At 52.9% G+C, this 18,899-nt stretch overlaps 1 protein-coding gene across 1 annotated transcript in view; it reads left to right on the top strand.

The window, feature by feature from the left end:
* Nucleotides 1–3,922: 3,922 nt before the first annotated feature.
* LOC135059170 (complement component C9-like) overlaps nucleotides 3,923–18,899 on the top strand; it is a 72,023-nt gene continuing 57,046 nt past the window's right edge. The window contains exons 1-3 of the mRNA XM_063963890.1: nucleotides 3,923–3,929; nucleotides 5,708–5,855; nucleotides 18,799–18,899. The exon at nucleotides 18,799–18,899 is cut by the window's right edge and continues 38 nt beyond it. Of these exons, the coding sequence (XP_063819960.1) occupies nucleotides 3,923–3,929; nucleotides 5,708–5,855; nucleotides 18,799–18,899 (256 nt within the window). The remainder of the gene's footprint in view (nucleotides 3,930–5,707; nucleotides 5,856–18,798) is intronic.

Raw genomic sequence — 18,899 nt, 5'->3', positions numbered from 1 at the left:
GACCAGCATACCGGCGCCGGGAGCCCGACCACCGGCTTACCGACAGTGTGGCGAGCGCAAATGAGCCCCTTGCGGGCTCGCTGCGCTCGCCACGCTACGGGCACGGTGGCACGCTATTTTATTCTCCCTCCAGGGGGGTCGTGGACCCCCACGAGGGAGAATAAGTGTCGGTATGCCGGCTGTCGGGATCCCGGCGCCGGTATACTGTGCGCCGGGATCCCGACAGCCGGCATACTGAAGACCACCCTCGCACACAGTATATAGGCATGCTGCATATCATTTTAATCAGCAGAAGCTGCTTGTGCATCCTAGCCACATAGCAGTGCAAATAAGATGCATTTTCATCAAGAAAACTCACCCGACATTAGCACTGTGGCAAGATTTGTGAGGACACATCTGTATCCAAGCAGAGGCAGAGGTCACAGTGTTAGTGGCAGTGTGAGTGCTGTGTGCATGTGAGTGGGTTGGTTGTGCAGTAGTGTTCGGAATATGTGTAAGGAGCATTATGTGTCATGTAAAAATGCATTAATGTGCAACATATGTGTAAGGGGCCACTATGTGTGTCATTATGTGTATAAGGGCATTAATAATATGCGGCATATGTGTAACAGGGCACTACTGTATGTGTGTCATTATGTGTATAGGGGCACTAATAATGTGCAGCAAATGTGTAGGGGGCACTATGTGTGTCATTATGTGTATAAGGGCATTAATAATGTGCAGCATATGTGTAAGGGACATTACGTGTAAAAGGGCATTAATAAAGGTTGTCATAATGTGTAAGGTGCATTATGTTTATAAGGACATTAATAATGTGTCTCATATGTGTAAGGGGCATTACTGTGTGGAATTATGTGTATAAATGCATTACTAATGTGTGGCATTAGGTGTATAAGGTGCTCTACTATGTGGCGTTGCGTATAGAAAGGGCACTACTGTGTGGTCTAATGTGAATAAAGAGCAATAGGGTGTGGTGTAATGTGAATAAGGAGCAATTCAGTGTGATGTAATGTGAATAAGGGGCTCTACTGTGAGGAGTAACGTTTAAGGTAAAGTGATACTACTGTGGGATGTAATATGAATTATTGACACTATCGCATGATCAAATGTGAATAAAGTTGCACTACTGTGTGGCGTAATTGGAATTGGGGGTACTATTGTGTGGCCATGCCCCTTGCCAGCAAAAACACCCCCCTTTTTGGGCTGCGCGCCAAATGTGCGAACTGTTCCTATTTAAAATATAGGGGGTACAAACCCCAAAATAAAGACTGCTATGGGGTGAGGGGTGATGGTGCTGGAAAAGAGGTGCAAGGTCAGAGGCGGAACCAGCGGTGGTGCTAGGGGGCACCAGCCAAAATCTTGCCTAGGGCATCATATTGGCTAGGGCCGGCTCTGTGCTCACCATTTGCATAAAGTCGCAAATGTGCAACCTTCAATAGATGCAAATGCAGCCACGTTTAACTCAGCAATTGTCCCCTAAGCCTGAAGAAAATGTGTTCACAAATGTACAAAAACTAGAGATGTGCACCGGAAATTTTTCGGGTTTTGTGTTTTGGTTTTAGATTCGGTTCCGCGCCCGTGTTTTGGATTCGGACGCATTTTGGCAAAACCTGCCTGAAAATTTTTTGTCGGATTCGGGTGTGTTTTGGATTCGAGTGTTTTTTTTCAAAAACCCCTCAAAAACAGCTTAAATCATAGAATTTGGGGGTAATTTTGATCCTATAGTATTATTAACCTCAATAACCATAATTTCCACTAATTTCCAGTCGATTCTGAACACCTCACACCTCACAATGGCCCTCATTCCGAGTTGTTCGCTCGTTGCCGATTTTCTCTATTTTGCGATTAGTCGCTTACTGCGCATGCGCAATGTTCGCAGAGCGCATGCGCTTAGTTATTTTACTCAACAGTTAGGTATTTTACTCACGGCATTACGAGGATTTTTCTTCGTTCTGGTGATCGGAGTGTGATTGACAGGAAGTGGGTGTTTCTGGCGGAAACTGGCCGTTTTATGGGTGTGTGTGAAAAAACGCTGCCGTTTCTGGGAAAAACACGGGAGTGGCTGGAGAAACGGGGGAGTGTCTGGGCGAACGCTGGGTGTGTTTGTGACGTCAAACCAGGAACGAAACTGACTGAACTGATCGCAGTGGCAGAGTAAGTGTCGAGCTACTCAGAAACTGCTAAGAAATTTCTATTCGCAATTTTGAGAATCTTTCGTTCGCAATTCTGCTAAGCTAAGATTCACCCCCAGTAGGCGTCGGCTTAGCGTGTGCAAAGCTGCTAAAAGCAGCTTGCGAGTGAACACCTCGGAATGAGGGCCAATATTATTTTTAGTGCACCGAGGTCGCTGGATGACTAAGCTAAGCGACCCAAGTGGCCGGCACAAACACCTGGCCCATCTAGGAGTGGCACTGCAGTGGCAGACAGGATGGCACTTAAAAATTTTTACCCCAAACAGCACATGATGCAAAGAAAAGAGAAAAAGAGGTGCACTGTGGTCGCTGGACAGCAAAGCTAAGCGACACAAACACCTCAATATCACAGGAATTATTTATTCTTATCAATGGTATTATTGGTCCAAATCACTAGAAGAAAATGTGTAACTGTGACACATGTGTCCTCCTGACAAGCAGTATAGAAGCTATAGAATAGTATATGAATATATTATATATCAGTACAGACTGTAACTGTGACACATGTGTCCTCCTGACAAGCAGTATAGAAGCTATAGAACAGTATATATATTATATATCAGTACAGAGCGGTGTAACTGTGACACATGTGTCCTCCTGACAAGCAGTATAGAAGCTATAGAATAGTATATATATTATATATCAGTACAGAGCGGTGTAACTGTGACATGGTCTTGTGGGGGAAGGGCGTGAACACAATAGTGCTTCCAAATCAAATTATGCCACACAGTAGTGTCCCTTTTTCACATAACACCGCACAGCAGTGTCTCATATTCACGTTACACCATCCCTCTCCCCTAACCATAACCCACCCTTCCCAAAGCCTGACTCTAATCTGCCCCCCCCCCCCAGCTTCTTCAGTGGTGCCTAACCCTAACCCACCCTTCCTAATCTCCCTCTCTGCAGACTAACCCTCCCACCCTCGCAGCCTAACCCTAACCCTCCCACGTGGCTTGCCAGTGGAGACTTTGGCACCAACTCGATCTGGATTTTGGCATTCTGCATCGCTATCCATGTTGGGATGCCAGCATCAGCATTCCGAGCAGTTTCGGCAGGGCCGTTTCTAGCCAATTTGGCTCCCAGTGCGAGATTTAAAAATGCGCCCCCCCCCCATTCACATAAAAAAAAATGCGCCCCCCCCATGGATATAAAGAGGAAAAGCATGCGCGCGCTCCCGACAAGGGTGTACCCATTTTACACATTGCGGCAGGCACTTGTCCCCATTTTACACATTGCGGCAGGCACGTGTCCCCATTTTACACATTGCGGCAGGCACGTGTCCCCATTTTACACATTGCGGCAGGCACGTGTCCCCATTTTACACATTGCGGCAGGCACGTGTCCCCATTTTACACATTGCGGCAGGCACGTGTCCCCATTTTACACATTGCGGCAGGCACGTGTCCCCATTTTACACATTGCGGCAGGAAAGTGTCCCTATTTTACACATTGCGGCAGGCACGTGTCCCCATTTTACACATTGCGGCAGGCACGTGTCCCCATTTTGCACATTGCGGCAGGAAAGTGTCCCTATTTTACACAGTACGGCAGGAAAGTGTCCCTATTTTACACAGTACGGCAGGAAAGTGTCCCTATTTTACACAGTACGGCAGGAAAGTGTCCCTATTTTACACAGTACGGCAGGAAAGTGTCCCTATTTTACACAGTACGGCAGGAAAGTGTCCCTATTTTACACAGTAAGGCAGGAAAGTGTCCCTATTCTATGCAGTATGGCAGGCAAGTGTCAAGTGGGGGGGGGGGGGGAGGGAGAGGGAGGGGGGGAGAGAGATTAACAACTTACATGTGAAGAAGATCTCCCCGCTCCTCGCGCCGGCGCCTCCTCTTAACAGCTTGCTTGGCTCCCCCTCCTCCCTTTTCCCGAGTACTCCTGCTCGGGGGGCGGAGTTTCGTGGATTGACGCTGTTGCGTCGTGACTCCGCCCCCCGAGCAGGAGTACTCGGGAAAAGGGAGGAGGGGGGAATCTGAGACCCGTAAAGTGCCACGGCGGGCGCCCCGTGCGGTTGCACGGCTCGCCCACCGCAAGAAACGGCACTGAGTTTCGGGATGCTGGTGTCAGCTTCCCGACCGCCGGGTTGCCAAACGTCGGCATCTTGACTGCATCCCGAATGAAATGCTAATGAGATGCTGTGAGATGAGCCTCAAATGGACCCAGCCATTAACCAAACACCATTACGTGGATGGTAGAAGTGCTTCCTGTTAGAAGAAACATTAGGGTGTCATCACTTCCAAGATAAAATGATCAATTATACAATTAACTGATATACATTTCCTTGAACCTGGCCTTGAAATAGGTAAGATATGTATTTTCTTTATTACACTCAACAAGTTAAAGTTTTCTCTTACTTACTACTTACTTACAACTAACATGCATGAAAATCATGTAGTTTTCCAGGTACTACAGTCCCTTCTCCCAAACACTGACACTTTTTTATTATCTTCAACAACAAATAGATCTATAGCACTGTGCTATATAACAATTGCTGTGTACCTGGTGAGAGTCTGTTACTGCCGCGGCGGCGCCGGTGTCCGTCAGCACCGCACTGCACTAGTGATCAGACTAGTGTCCGTCAGCACCGCACTGCACTAGTGATCAGACTAGTGTCCGTCAGCACCGCACTGCACTAGTGATCAGACTAGTGTCCGGCAGCACCGCACTGCACTAGTGATCAGACTAGTGTCCGGCAGCACCGCACTGCACTAGTGATCAGACTAGTGTCCGGCAGCACCGCACTGCACTATTGATCAGACTAGTGTCCGTCAGCACCACACTGCACTAGTGATCAGACTAGTGTCCGGCAGCACCGCACTGCACTAGTGATCAGACTAGTGTCCGGCAGCACCACACTTGTAAAATAAACTACAGTTACCAGCAGCCCTTGCTGCCAGGAGCTCCCAGCAACAAGGGCTGTTGGGAGCTGTAGTATATTTTGAATCTGATTACAAGTGCTGTGCTGCCGGACACCGGCACCTCTCCAGCAGTAACATACTCTTACCAGGTACAGTCTGATAGTACTACTTTTCTACCCTTTGGCCGCGGGTGGCACCGCCAGGTGGCGCACCCTCCATGCCTGGCGCCCCTGGCGAGTGCCATCCTGGCCAATGGGTAGATACACCCCTGCACAAGACATAAGTCAGGGAGATCACCAATACATCAGGGAGTCTCCCTGACATTCAGAGAGTGTTGGCAAGTGAGCCGCCCTGAGCGTCCTAAATTCTCAACTTCTCCCAGGTCCAACGGCCTCTTCAGTGGGTTGTAACAGGGTACAATACAGCACTGTATTTGATTTCCGTGCGTATGATATGCTACTTACCGCTATCTATAAGTATGATGTACTTTTCTACTGTGCCTAATGTTAAGCTTTACCCATGAATAATCCAAAAATCAGTTAAATAAAAATAGAAATACAAATGTATGAATCCCTACACACATCTCTACAGGCTCCACATGTTAACCAATAGGAAGTATTTAAAAAGAACGTCTCTCTTGCTTGCAGGTAGATGCATAAAGCAAAGGTTGCTGTGTAACGGGGACAACGATTGTGGAGACAATTCAGATGAAACTTGTGATGATGGGAAAGATCCAAAACCGGCGTGCAAAACAGATATTGAATTGTCTGAAATAGCAAGAACGGCCGGAAGCGGGTGTGTAATGTTTTACAGCCTATTATTACACAACTAGGTGCTTCATCGCGCCCTATGGGTGCTCTTCACACCGTCGCAAGGGGCTACGCCCCCTTAACCCTTGCATGCCTTTCTGGGGTTCAATATTTGTATTATATGGAGTATTACCTGCATTCCTTTGTTAGTGATTAAATATTGCACAATTAAAGGGCGTGCGACGGTGAAGGAGGCACAGCCCCTTGCGACGGCGTGAACAGCACCTGCAGGGCACGATGTACAGAATATAGTGGGTGCGGGGGGGACTGTGGATGGGGGAGGGTGTCTGTAGATGCTGCGGGTGGAGGGGGGGCGTGCCGGGGGTGGGGTAGGGGGGCCGGAGGTGCCGTGGGTGGGGGAGGGGCAGGTGTGGGTGTTGCGGCAGATGGGGAAGGGGTCCGGAGGCGCTGCAGGTGGTGGAAGGGCAGGTGGAGGGGTGCCGTGGGAGGGGTGGGTGAGGGGGGGGGACCGCGGATGGAGGATGGAGGAGGGTGTCTGCAGACGCTGCGGGTGGAGGGGGGGCAGGTGTGGGGGGACACATATATGGGGGGTGGATGGTGGAGAGGGTCTTTAGGTGCTGTGGGTGGTGGAGGGGTGGGAGAGTGGGAGCCACGGGTGGTGTATGGGGTCTGGAGGCACAGCGTGTGGGGGAGTTGGTGGGGTGCCGCATGTGGTGGAGGGGTAGGTGCGGAGGTGTGGTGCATTGGGGAGGGGTCTGGAGGCGCTGCGGGTACTGTACCTGCCAAAAAGGTAGTTGGAGGGTACGCAGTAACAGGGCCAGAACAGGGGTGACAGGGCCAGGACAGGGGTGATGGGGCAAGGACAGGGGTGACGGGGCAAGGACAGGGCTGACAGGGCCAGGACAGGGGTGACGGGGCCAGGACAGAAATGACAGGTACAAGATAGGGGTGACAGGGTCAGGGTAGTGGCGGCAGGACCAGGACAGGGGTGACTGGGCCAGTATATGGTTGCCAGGGCAAGCACAGGGGTGACAGGGCCAGGATAGGGGTGACAGGGCCAGGATAAGGGTGACAGGGCCAGGCCAGGGGTGACAGGGCAAGGCCAGGGGTGACAGGGCAAGGCCAGGGGTGACAGGGACATGACAGAACACAGGGCACGGGACAGATTGGTATTAGGGACAAAACAGTGGTGACAGATAGATGTGTCTTACCGGAGTCACTGCTGCTGGCTGCTGCCGTTCCACTCCAACCTGTTGGGATCTGCTGCTGGTGGAGACTTGGCATGGCTGACTCTCTCATGCTGGAGTCCTGCTTCTTCTGCCCGTCTGCATCCCCCCCCCCCCCACTCCTCAGTCACACACCGCGTACCTCGCGCAGCTGCCGGGCACTGTGGTAAGGGGAGACTGGGAGTGACTGGTTAGCCCCCAGGAGACGCTGCGGCTGGAGGAAGGAGGGGGTCGGAGCCTGCAAGCAGCGCGGACTTCTGCAGCGCTGGCCGCCAGCTAAAGTGTGAGAAGGAGCTGGGCGCACCTCACTGCAGGCGGCAGCGCTGCAGCTAGCGGTGGGATTGCCGTGGCTGGAGATAACAGAGGCAGTATGGAACCTGCACAGCGGCAGGTACCCCACAAAACTGCAGCTAAGAAGCGTGGAGTGTGCCAGAAAGTGACGCTCTTCTGCGCCAGAGAGCCCCTGCTGAGTATGCTGATGTGGGGGGTCAAGCACACAGTGAGCCGGGGCCCGTCTGTCTGTACGGCATACCCTCTCACACACCCCCATACCTCCCAACTGTCCCGATGGGGTGGGAAGCTCCTGTACTCGCTGTTCTGCTTAGCTGAGCAGCGGTGAATAGACGCTGTGCGCATGTGCACAGCATCTATTTAGTGAAAACAGGAGTAGAGGGGGCATCAGGGGGTACGGATTAAGGGGGGGCCCGGCAGCAGAACCGGATTAAGGGGGGGCCCAGGGGGTACGTACCCCGGGCCCCACAATTTTCTGGAGTAGATCTGTCCCAGCTCTGAAGCTCCCCCGTCCTGCCAGCAACAGTATTCAGTCATAGTCAGCACATGCTGCTGCGTGTTTGCAGGTCTGTGGTGTTGCTGCCTCCCTGCTTTCTTCTAGCGACCACCCCCTCTGGATTTAAAAATCCCATTAAAAAAAAAATCCTGGAATTTGCATAAAGGCGCGTGGCCACGCAGCCGCGATTAGGCCATGCCCCCGAACCCACAGCAGGCACAGCAATGAGATAGGGCCCCCCTGTCTCAAGTGCCCTGGGCCCCCGGACTCATAATCCGCCCCTGGAGGCATGCCAGCAGCTCACAGAGCGCTGGGCATGCCCCCTCATTGATGAAAATGGGGGTGTGGCTCGTGATCGCGGGTCCTCCCATGAAGCCACATCCCCTTTTCATTGGCCACGCCCCCTTTTCGCCATTCGTGTGTCCCTGCTTCTGCCTGCAGAAAGCTGGGAGGTATGGCCCCCTGCTTGTGCCATGCCCATACCATCTGCTTCTGCTCCTAGTCTCCTATAGATTTGCCCAGATCTGTGACTCATTTGACTAACTCCGCCCAGTGTTGTGACTCCGCCCAGCAATAGCAAATGAGGCACAAAGTCACAGATCTGGGCTAATATATAGGAGATGGGTTGGTTTAGTTACTTCACAATGGACATGACACGATAATAAAATACAGTAGAAATAACAAAGTAGATAATGAGAACATATATGAATGAGCACCTATCCTCTCCTGATTTGTCTCTATCTGTAGTGGGCCGTGTCACTGAATGCCTTTCTGCCATTTCATCTTGGATGATATCTCGCCACCTCAAACTTAATATTTCAAAAACAGAGTGAATTATATTTCCACCGGCCAATAGTAGTTACCAACCTGATATCTCTATCACTGTTGATAACTCTGCAATCATCCATACCCCACAAGCTTACTGCCTAGGTGTCATGCCTGACTCTGATCTGTTCTTTGTTCCCCACATTCAATCTGTCTCAAAATCATGTTACATGCATCTAAAAAACATATCCAAAGTACGATCATACCTTACACTAGACACAGCTAAAACTCTAATCCACGCTCTCATTATCTCCCGCATTAATTATTGCAATAGTCTCCTAACTGGTCTTCCCAAAACAAGACTCTCACCACTACAATCCATTCTGAATGCAGCTGCGAGGCTAATCTTCCTCGCTAGACGTTCATCGTCTGCAGATCCACTCTGTCAGTCCCTCCATTGGTTACCTGTATTCTACCGTATTCAATATAAAATACTTTTACTCACACACAAGGCCATTAACCAAACTACACCAATGTACATCTCTTCTCTTATCTCACAATATCTCCCAACCCGACCTCTTCGCTCTTCACAAGATCTGCGTCTCTCATCCACACTCATTACTCGCTCCCACTCAGGATTGCAGGACTTTCTTCGGGCTGCACCCACTCTGTGGAATGCCCTACCACGCACAATAAGACTCTCCTCTAGTCTCCAAACCTTCAAGCGTTCCCTGAAAACTCACCTCTTCAGGAAAGCGTATCAAATTCCAGAACCGCCCACATAACTTTCATAAACCTTCCTATCAAGTTGCATCCACTCTGCACAGTCCACACATATCCTCACATGTCTACTCATTCTTCACTTTCCCTGCCTCTCAAACCCGGTTCATCATTGCTGTGTGACCATCACAGGCGTGCGCAGAGACTGACTGGCGGGTGCCGCTCCGGACTTCGCCCCCTCCACGGCATTATAGTGTTCTCTCACCTCCCCTGTCCTGGATATAGACTGCTCACCTGGTCCGCTCACCTGGGCCGCCCAGGTGAGCAGTTTATATCCAGGACAGGGGAGGTGAGAGAACATTATAATGCCGTGGAGGGGGGGAAGTCCGGAGCGGCACCCGCCAGTCAGTCTCTGCGCACGCCTGTGGTGACCATATCATATAGCCCACCAAGAACCTTTGCAATCTGGTGGACAACTATGCAATAGATAGCACCTATCCTTGTGTATCCATGCCTATTTCCCTATAGATTGTAAGCTTGCGAGCACGGCCTTCCTACCTCTAGGACTGTTTGTTATTACCCAGTTTTGTTATATCATTATCATTTCCAATTGTAAAGCGCAACGGAATTTGCTGCGCTATATAAGAACCTGTTAATAAATAATGGATGAATAGTGCAGTGACAAAAATCCTATATAACAATCCTATATAATGGGGGGATCAAGCTGTCTGGGGGCAGTGAGGGGGCAGCGATGGAAAGCATTTCACAAAATGGAGGTGTGTCGCCTCTGATTTGTGGGAGTGGTCACCTCCTTGCCCCGACACAGGATTTGCAGCCGCTATTTGGAGTAACCTGAGGGATATTCAGATGACTGATGATCACACAGAGTGATCCGGTGATGTGTCCCCGGGCACAGCAGCAGATCACAGAAGCAGCGAGGAGGCTTCTATGTACACAAGACGTCTCCTGTTGCATTAGCATAATTTACCACAGTAGCCAGAGCTGGTGCAAGATTTCTAGGCATCCTAGACAAAATGTAAGCCTATCACACCATCCCATCCCGTGTCCCAGCTACTCTGTGCTGCCCCCCCCCCCCATCCCGTCTCCTGTATCCCATCTACACTGTACCACTTCCCTCCATACTGTCACCTGTGTCCCGACTTCCCTTTCTCACTTCCCCTATTCCCAGCTCTCTGTGCCAACAACCCCAACCCGTCACCTTTACCTCGGCTCCTCTGTGCAGCTTTCTTCCATCTCATCACCTATATCCCAATTCCACTTTCCTGCTTCCCCCAATCCTGTCACCTGTATCCCAGCTCCTCTGTGCCAACACCCCCCATCATGTCTCCTGTATCCCAGCTCCTCTGTGCCACCTCCCCCCATCCCGCCATCTGTATCCAGCTCCTCTGTGCCAACACCCCCCATCCCTTCACCTGTATCCCAGCTCCTCTGTGCCACCTCCCCCCCATCCTGTCACCTGTATCCAGCTCCTCTGTGCCACCTCCCCCCCATCCCGTCACCTGTATCCCAGCTCCTCTGTGCCACCTCCCCCCCATCCTGTCACCTGTATCGCGGCTCCTCTGTGCCAACACCCCCCATCCCGTCACCTGTATCCCGGCTCCTCTGTGCCACCTCCCCCCCATCCCGCCATCTGTATCCAGCTCCTCTGTGCCACCTCCCCCCATCCCGTCACCTGTATCCCGGCTCCTCTGTGTCACCTCCCCCCATCCCGTCACCTGTATCCCAGCTCCTCTATGCCACCTCCCCCCATCCCGCCATCTGTATCCCAGCTCCTCTGTGCCAACACCCCCAATCCCGTCAACTGTATCCCGGCTCCTCTGTGTCACCTCCCCCCATCCCGCCATCTGTATCCAGCTCCTCTGTGCAACCACCCCCCCATCCCGTCACCTGTATCCCAGCTCCTCTGTGCCACCTCCCCCCCATCCCGTCACCTGTATCCCGGCTCCTCTGTGCCAACATCCCCCATCCCGTCACCTGTATCCCGGGCTCCTCTGTGCCACCTCCCCCCCATCCCGCCATCTGTATCCAGCTCCTCTGTGCCACCTCCCCCCATCCCGTCACCTGTATCCCGGCTCCTCTGTGTCACCTCCCCCCATCCCGTCACCTGTATCCCAGCTCCTCTATGCCACCTCCCCCCATCCCGCCATCTGTATCCCAGCTCCTCTGTGCCAACACCCCCATCCCGTCACCTGTATCCCGGCTCCTCTGTGTCACCTCCCCCATCCCGCCATCTGTATCCAGCTCCTCTGTGCCACCTCCCCCCCATCCCGTCACCTGTATCCCGGCTCCTCTGTGCCACCTCCCTCCATCCCGCCATCTGTATCCAGCTCCTCTGTGCCAACACCCCCCATCCTGTCACCTGTATCCTGGCTCCTCTGTGCCACCTCCCCCCCATCCCGTCACCTGTATCCCGGCTCCTCTGTGCCACCTCCCCCCCATCCCGTCACCTGTATCCCGGCTCCTCTGTGCCACCTCCCCCCATCCCGCCATCTGTATCCAGCTCCTCTGTGCCACCTCCCCCCCATCCCGCCATCTGTATCCCAGCTCCTCTGTGCCAACATCCCCAATCCCGTCACCTGTATCTCGGCTCCTCTGTGTCACCTCCCCCCATCTGTATCCAGCTCCTCTGTGCCACCTCCCCCCCATCCCGTCACCTGTATCCCAGCTCCTCTGTGCCACCTCCCCCCCATCCCGTCACCTGTATCCCGGCTCCTCTGTGCCAACACCCCCCATCCCGTCACCTGTATCCCAGCTCCTCTGTGCCACCTCCCTCCCATCCCGTCACCTGTATCCCGGCTCTTCTGTGCCAACACCCCCCATCCCGTCACCTGTATCCCGGCTCCTCTGTGCCACCTCCCCCCCATCCCGCCATCTGTATCCAGCTCCTCTGTGTCACCTCCCCCCATCCCGTCACCTGTATCCCAGCTCCTCTATGCCACCTCCCCCCATCCCGCCATCTGTATCCCAGCTCCTCTGTGCCAACACCCCCATCCCATCACCTGTATCCCGGCTCCTCTGTGTCACCTCCCCCCATCCCGCCATCTGTATCCAGCTCCTCTGTGCCACCTCCCCCCCATCCATCACCTGTATCCCGGCTCCTCTGTGCCACCTCCCGCCATCTGTATCCAGCTCCTCTGTGCCAACACCCCCCATCCTGTCACCTGTATCCCGGCTTCTCTGTGCCACCTCCCCCCCATCCCATCACCTGTATCCCGGCTCCTCTGTGTCACCTCCCCCCCCATCCCGTCACCTGTATCCCGGCTCCTCTGTGCCACTTCCCCCCATCCTGTCACCTGTATCCCGGCTCCTCTGTGCCACCTCCCCCCCATCCCGTCACCTGTATCCCGGCTCCTCTGTGCCACCTCCCCCCATCCCGCCATCTGTATCCAGCTCCTCTGTGCCAACACCCTCAATCCTGTCACCTGCAACATTTTGCAGGGCTACGATCATGTCCATAGACATGCGTTCGGACGCCCAGAACAGGGCTATCCCGCCCCGCATGTCAGTGCCGGCTCCCCCAGCAGAAGTGCAAAAGCATAGCACAGCGGCGATGCTTTTGCACTTTAGGAGTAGCTCCCGGCCAGCGCAGCTTTAGCGTGCTGGCCGGGAGCTACTGGTCGCTCCCAAGCCGGCAGCAGCTGCGTGTGACGTCACGCAGCCACTGCAGCCCGCCCCCTGCATGGTCCGGCTACGCCTGCATTGGCCAGACCTCGCTCACGAAACGGCGGCCAAACGGTGCCTTTTCGTCCCACCCAGCCCAGCGACCGCCTCTGCCTGTCAATCAGGCAGAGGCGATCGTACTGCAACCAAGTAGGCATATTTGCAGTTATGTTATGTGTGATACAGTTGACAGATTTTAATTTTTAAAGACTCTGTGATAGTGCAGGACCTGTATGAAGGTGGGGTACCTTGGCGATCGGTTTGCAGGCTTCCGTGCATTGGCCAATTCACTAACTAAACCCCCATCATTTATTTATTGATGTTGTGAAGATAAGTGAGCTTGCTATGGTGAGTGCTGAATTTTCTGTTTGTGTGTGTGTGTGTGTGTGTATATATATATATATATATATATATACTAGGTGCTTCATCATGCCCTACGGGCGCTCTTCACACCGTCGCAAGGGGCTACGCACCCTTAACCCTTGCATGCCTTTCTGGGGTTCAATATTTGTATTATATGGAGTATTGCCTGCATTCCTTTGTTAGTGGTTAAATATTGCACAATGAAAGGGCGTGCGGTGGTGAAGCCTCGCAGCCCCTTGCGATGGCGTGAACAGCACCTGTAGGGCACGATGTACAGAATGTAGCGGGTGCGTGGGGGACTGCGGATGGGGGAGGGTGTCTGTAGATGCTGCGGGGGGAGGGGGGTGGATGCGGGGGAGGGCCCGGATGGGGAAGGGTTGGGAGGTGCTGCGGGTGGGGGAGGGGCAGAGGAGTGGGGGCTGCAGATGGGGGAGGGGTCCGGAAGCACTGCAGGTGGGGAAGGGGCAGGGGTGCCACGGGTGGGGGAGGGGCAGGTGCGGGGATGTTGCTGTTGTGGATAGGTGAAGGGTGTCAAAGTCGAAAAATATTGCAGTACACACATCACGTACAAACTACACACAGATCGCCTCTGCGCGTGTACTTGTTCTGCCGTGCGTGCACATATCCGCAATTTGCGTATGGTCGCTCCCGCGGTCCTGCGCATTAGCGCGTGGTATGGATATTTACGGTAGAGTTTGTGAACGCATGGAAAGCTATCAAAACACATTACATATTTAATCCAAATAGTGCACAATGTACACATAGTCTCCCTGCACCACATCAGAAAGTAACAGTAGTTTAAATGGTAACAGAACAAAGGGATTCACCTTTACAGGATAGGAGGGGACTGAACAAGGTTATAAGGTGGTGTTTGGTATCCAGCTGTAGGGTATTTTAAGGGTAACATTCCGGTGTTGGTTTAAGGAAGATCGCATTTTCCTGCGTATAGTTATGTGCAGGAGCAGAATATAGATATAAACTGTATTTACTGTACATTATGTATGCGGCGGGAATCCAGAGGAGATCACCCACAAGAACAGTTGGAACAGACATCGCCTACCTATTCAAACCGACCTATGACCTCTCCTGTACTGTAAATGACCATCCCTGTGTCCAATGGACAAAGAGATTACAGTATCCATTGTGTTAAGTTTTGGATGAATTGTATACAGAGAGCCTGCAGCAGGCCTGGTCAGACACAAGACTCACAAAGTTATCTATTAGATGACCGAGGACCGGACCGGGTAGCGCGGCGAATCCAATCACGTATGTACCATTGAATGTAGCCATTTACTCTGTTATATTGTATTGTTTGTATTGTAACCCCCTTTCAGCAATAATACGCTGTGGTGTCGGAACCCAGCGGTTTAATTACAATCTGGTGTCGTGTCTTCATTGCCCTGCTAAGGTTTAAAGTGTATTATCATTGCATTGCATAGCTGTTAAGGGTTTGCGGTGTATCTCTGGGTGTGTACGCGCTGTGAGTACTTTATACCGTCAGCGCGGCGTTTGTACGCAAAGTCCGTACAAAGTACGGGACTTTGTACGCTAATAGCGTACAAAGTACGTAGAGAGTGTATTAAGTATAGCGGCCGTAGCGGCTCCATGGTAAAGTGTATTTAAGGTGTGTTTAAGGTATTGCTTTCATTCCTGTAGATAAATTAGCATTATCAAGGGTTCCGGAGGTGCTGTGGGATGGGAAGGGGCGGGGGAGCCGGGGGTGGGGTAGGGGGTCCGGAGGTGCCGCGGGTGGGGGAGGGGCAGGTGCGGCGGATGGGGAAGGGGGTCTGGAGGCGCTGCAGGTGGTAGAGGGGCAGGTGCGGGGGTGCCGTGGGTGGGGAGGGGGGGACCGCGGATGGAGGAGGGTGTCTGCAGATGCTGCGGGTGGAGGGGGGGCAAGTGTGGAGGGAGACATATATGGTGGGTGGATGGTGGAGGGGGTCTGAAGGTGCTGTGGGTGGTGGAGGGGCGGGGGAGTGGGAGCCGTGGGTGGTGTAGGGGGTGTAGAGGCACAGCGTGTGGGGGAGGGGTGGAGTGCCGCATGTGGTGGAGGGGAAGGTGCGGAGGTGTGGTGCATTGGGGAGGGGTCTGGAGGCGCTGCGGGAATTGTACCTGCCAAAAAGGTAGTTGGAGGGTATGCAGTAACAGGGCCAGGACAGGGGTGACAGGGTCAGAACAGGGGTGGCGGGGCCAGGACTGGGGTGACGGGGCCAGGACAGGGGCAACGGAGCCAGGACAGAAATTACAGGGACAGGATAGGGGTGACAGGGCCAGGGTAGGGGCGGCAGGACCAGGACAGGGGTGACAGGGCCAGGATAGGGTTGACAGGGCAAGCACAGGGGTGACAGGGCCAGGATAAGGGTGAAAGGGCCAGGATAAGGGTGAAAGGGCAAGGCCAGGATGGCCAGGATAAGGGTGACAGGGCAAGGCCAGGGGTGACAGGGCAAGGCCAGGGGTGACAGGGACATGACAGAACACAGGTCACGGGAGAGATTGGTATTAGGGACAAAACAGTGGTGACAGACAGATGTGTCTAAAAGGAGTCACCGCTGCTGGCTGCTGCCGTTCCACTCCAACCTGTTGGGATCTGCTGCTGGTGACTTGGCATGGCTGACTCTCTCAGGCTGGAGTCCTGCTTCCTCTGCCCGTCCGCATCCCTCCCCCCCCACTCCTCACACACCGCGTACCTCGCACGGCTGCCGGGCACTGTGGTAAGGGGAGACTGGGAGTGACTGGTTAGCCCCCAGGAGACGCTGCGGCTGGAGGGAGGAGGGGGTCATAGCATGCACGCGGCGCAGACCTCGCGGCTGCCGGGCACTGTGGTAAGGGGAGACTGGGAGTGACTGGTTAGCCCCCAGGAGACGCTGCGGCTGAAGGGAGGAGGGGGTCGGAGCCTGCAAGCAGCGTGGACTTCTGCAGCGTTGCCCGCCAGCTAAAGTGTGTGAAGGAGCTGGACGCACCTCACTGCGGGCGGCAGCGCTGAAGCTAGCGGTGGGGTTGCCGGGGCTGGAGATAACAGAGGCAGTACGGAACCTGCACAGTGGCAGGTACCCCACAAAACTGCAGCTAAGAAGCGTGGAGTGTGCCAGAAAGTGACGCTCCTCCGCGCCAGAGAGCCCCTGCTGAGTATGCTGATGTGGGGGGTCAAGCACACAGTCAGCCGGTGCCCGTCTGTCTGTACGGCATACCCCCTCACACACACCCATACCTCCCAACTGTCCCAATTTTCGCGGGACAGTCCCATTTTTTGGGGTCTGTCCCGCTGTCCCACCCGCGGGCCGCAGTGTCCCGTGGGGGCGTGGGGGGGGGGCAGTTGGGAAGCTTCTGTACCTGCTGTTCTGCTTAGCAGAGCAGCGGTGAATAGACGCTATGCGCATGCGCACAGCGTCTATTTAGTGGAGACAGAGGGAGAAGGGGCATCAGGGGGTACGGATTAAGGGGGGGATCAGGCAGCAGAGCCGGATTAAGGGGAAGCACAGGGGGTACGTACCGCGGGCCCCACAGTTTTAGGGGGCCCCCCGGCTGGAGTAGCTCTGTCCCAGCTCTGAAGCTCCCCCGTCCTGCCAGCAACAGCAGCAGCATTGTGCTACAGTCAGCACACGCTGCTGCGTGTTGGCAGGTCTGTGGTGTTGCAGGGAGGCAGCAGCCTCCCTGCTTTCTTCTGCCTGTGCGGGTGTGTAGGGGGGAGCGACCACCCCCTCTGGATTTACCCCTAGCTGAGGAGCCAAAAGCCCATTAAAAAAACAACCCAGAATTTGCATAAGGGGGCGTGGCCACGCAGTGCGCGATTAGGCCATGCCCCCAACCCCACAGCAGGCACAGCAATGAGATAGGGCTCCCCTGTCTCAAGTGCCCTGGGCCCCCCGGACTCATTATCTGCCCCTGGGGGCATGCCAGCAGCTCACAGAGCGCTGGGCATGCCCCCTCACTGACGAAACCGGGAAGACATGCCCCCTTTTAGTTGGCCACGCCCCATTTTCGCTGCGCGTGTGTCCCTCCTTGTGCCTGAAGAAAGCTGGGAGGTATGCACCCCTGCCTGTGCCATGCCCATACCATCTGCTTCTGCTCCTAGTCTCCTATAGATTTGCCCAGATCTGTGACTCATTTGAGTAACTCCGCCCAGTGTTGTGACTCTGCCCAGCGTTAGCAAATGAAGCACAAAGTCACAGATCTGGGCTAATATATAGGAGATATATTACACACACAATTACAGAACATTGCACACTGTTATTTCGTTACAATACCCTTTATTCAATAACCCATTTCAATATACTGCCATACCCAGGATTCAAACCTATAACCTGCATTCCAGTCAAACAGCCTACTCATTGGTCCGAGTATGTCAGCATCTTGAATGTAATAAAGGACAGAGGAGCAGATGTATTGAGCCTGGAGAAATGATAAAGCAGTGATAAGGCAGTGATATGTGGAAGGTGATAACGCACCAGCCAATCATTACGGTTTAAAAAATGACAGTTAGGTGCTGATTGGTTGCTGTGTTATCACCTTCCACTTACCACCGCTTTATCACTTCTCCAGGCTTAATACATCTGCCCCAGTGTGACTAAGGGGCAGATTTATTAAGCCTGGTGAATTGATAAAGTGGAAGGTGATAAAGTACCAGCCAATCAGCTCCTAATTGTCATTTTTCAAACCCAGCCTGTGACATGGTAGTTAGGAGCTGATTGGCTGGTACTTTATCACCTTCCACTTTATCACCTCACCAGGCTTAATAAATATGCCCTTGAATAACAAAAAGCTATCAAGCTAAGTTCATGCATGTTGTATAAGTATTAGTGATGGAAAGGGTGGGGGTAAGAGACAGGGGCGGTCAGCAGATGCTGGGCTTCAAAAAGGAAGGAAGCTGCAAGTGAAAGAAATTAAAACAGATAATTGACAAGTGCCGCCAACAGCGCCCCCTACCCTGCAGCGCAATGTGCGGTGCGCCCTCCGCACCCACCTAGTTATGGCCATGTGGCATATTATGAATTGGAGGGAGCAGGCATAGTGGGTGAAATGATGCCTAGGGCACCAAGAAACCTTGCACCGGTCCTGAGTATGTCCCACACGGTTGTGTCCCTTTTTATAGACACCATAAAGAGGTTTCAGACAATTGCACATGCTTAGGCGTTAAACATACCTGCTTCTTACTATTTTATATTATTTTGTTTTTTTTGAGTCAATGTTATATTGTTATCATAGAGTTGTATTTTGCTTTTTTTATTTACATTGTGTATTGGTACTTGCTATTAAATTGTCATTTAATGTTTCACTCCCTGTATTAAACCTACAGACAGTGCTGTTATTTCCTTATTTCAGATATGACATGATGTACCCGAAAATCATTACAAAATACTGTACACAACCAATGTGATATGCACTTGCAATTAACGTAATAAATAGGTGTTATTTTCTTTCCATTGTAGTTATAACGTTCTCGGAATGGAAACAAAGGCAAACACCTTTGACCCTGAATTTTTTAATGGTAACTGTGATAAAGTCCGCGATGGTAATACCAGAACCTATT

Source organism: Pseudophryne corroboree, chromosome 1 (assembly GCF_028390025.1).
Source record: "Pseudophryne corroboree isolate aPseCor3 chromosome 1, aPseCor3.hap2, whole genome shotgun sequence".
Classification (NCBI taxonomy): Eukaryota; Metazoa; Chordata; class Amphibia; order Anura; family Myobatrachidae; genus Pseudophryne; species Pseudophryne corroboree.
This window is presented reverse-complemented; position numbering and strand designations above follow the sequence as displayed.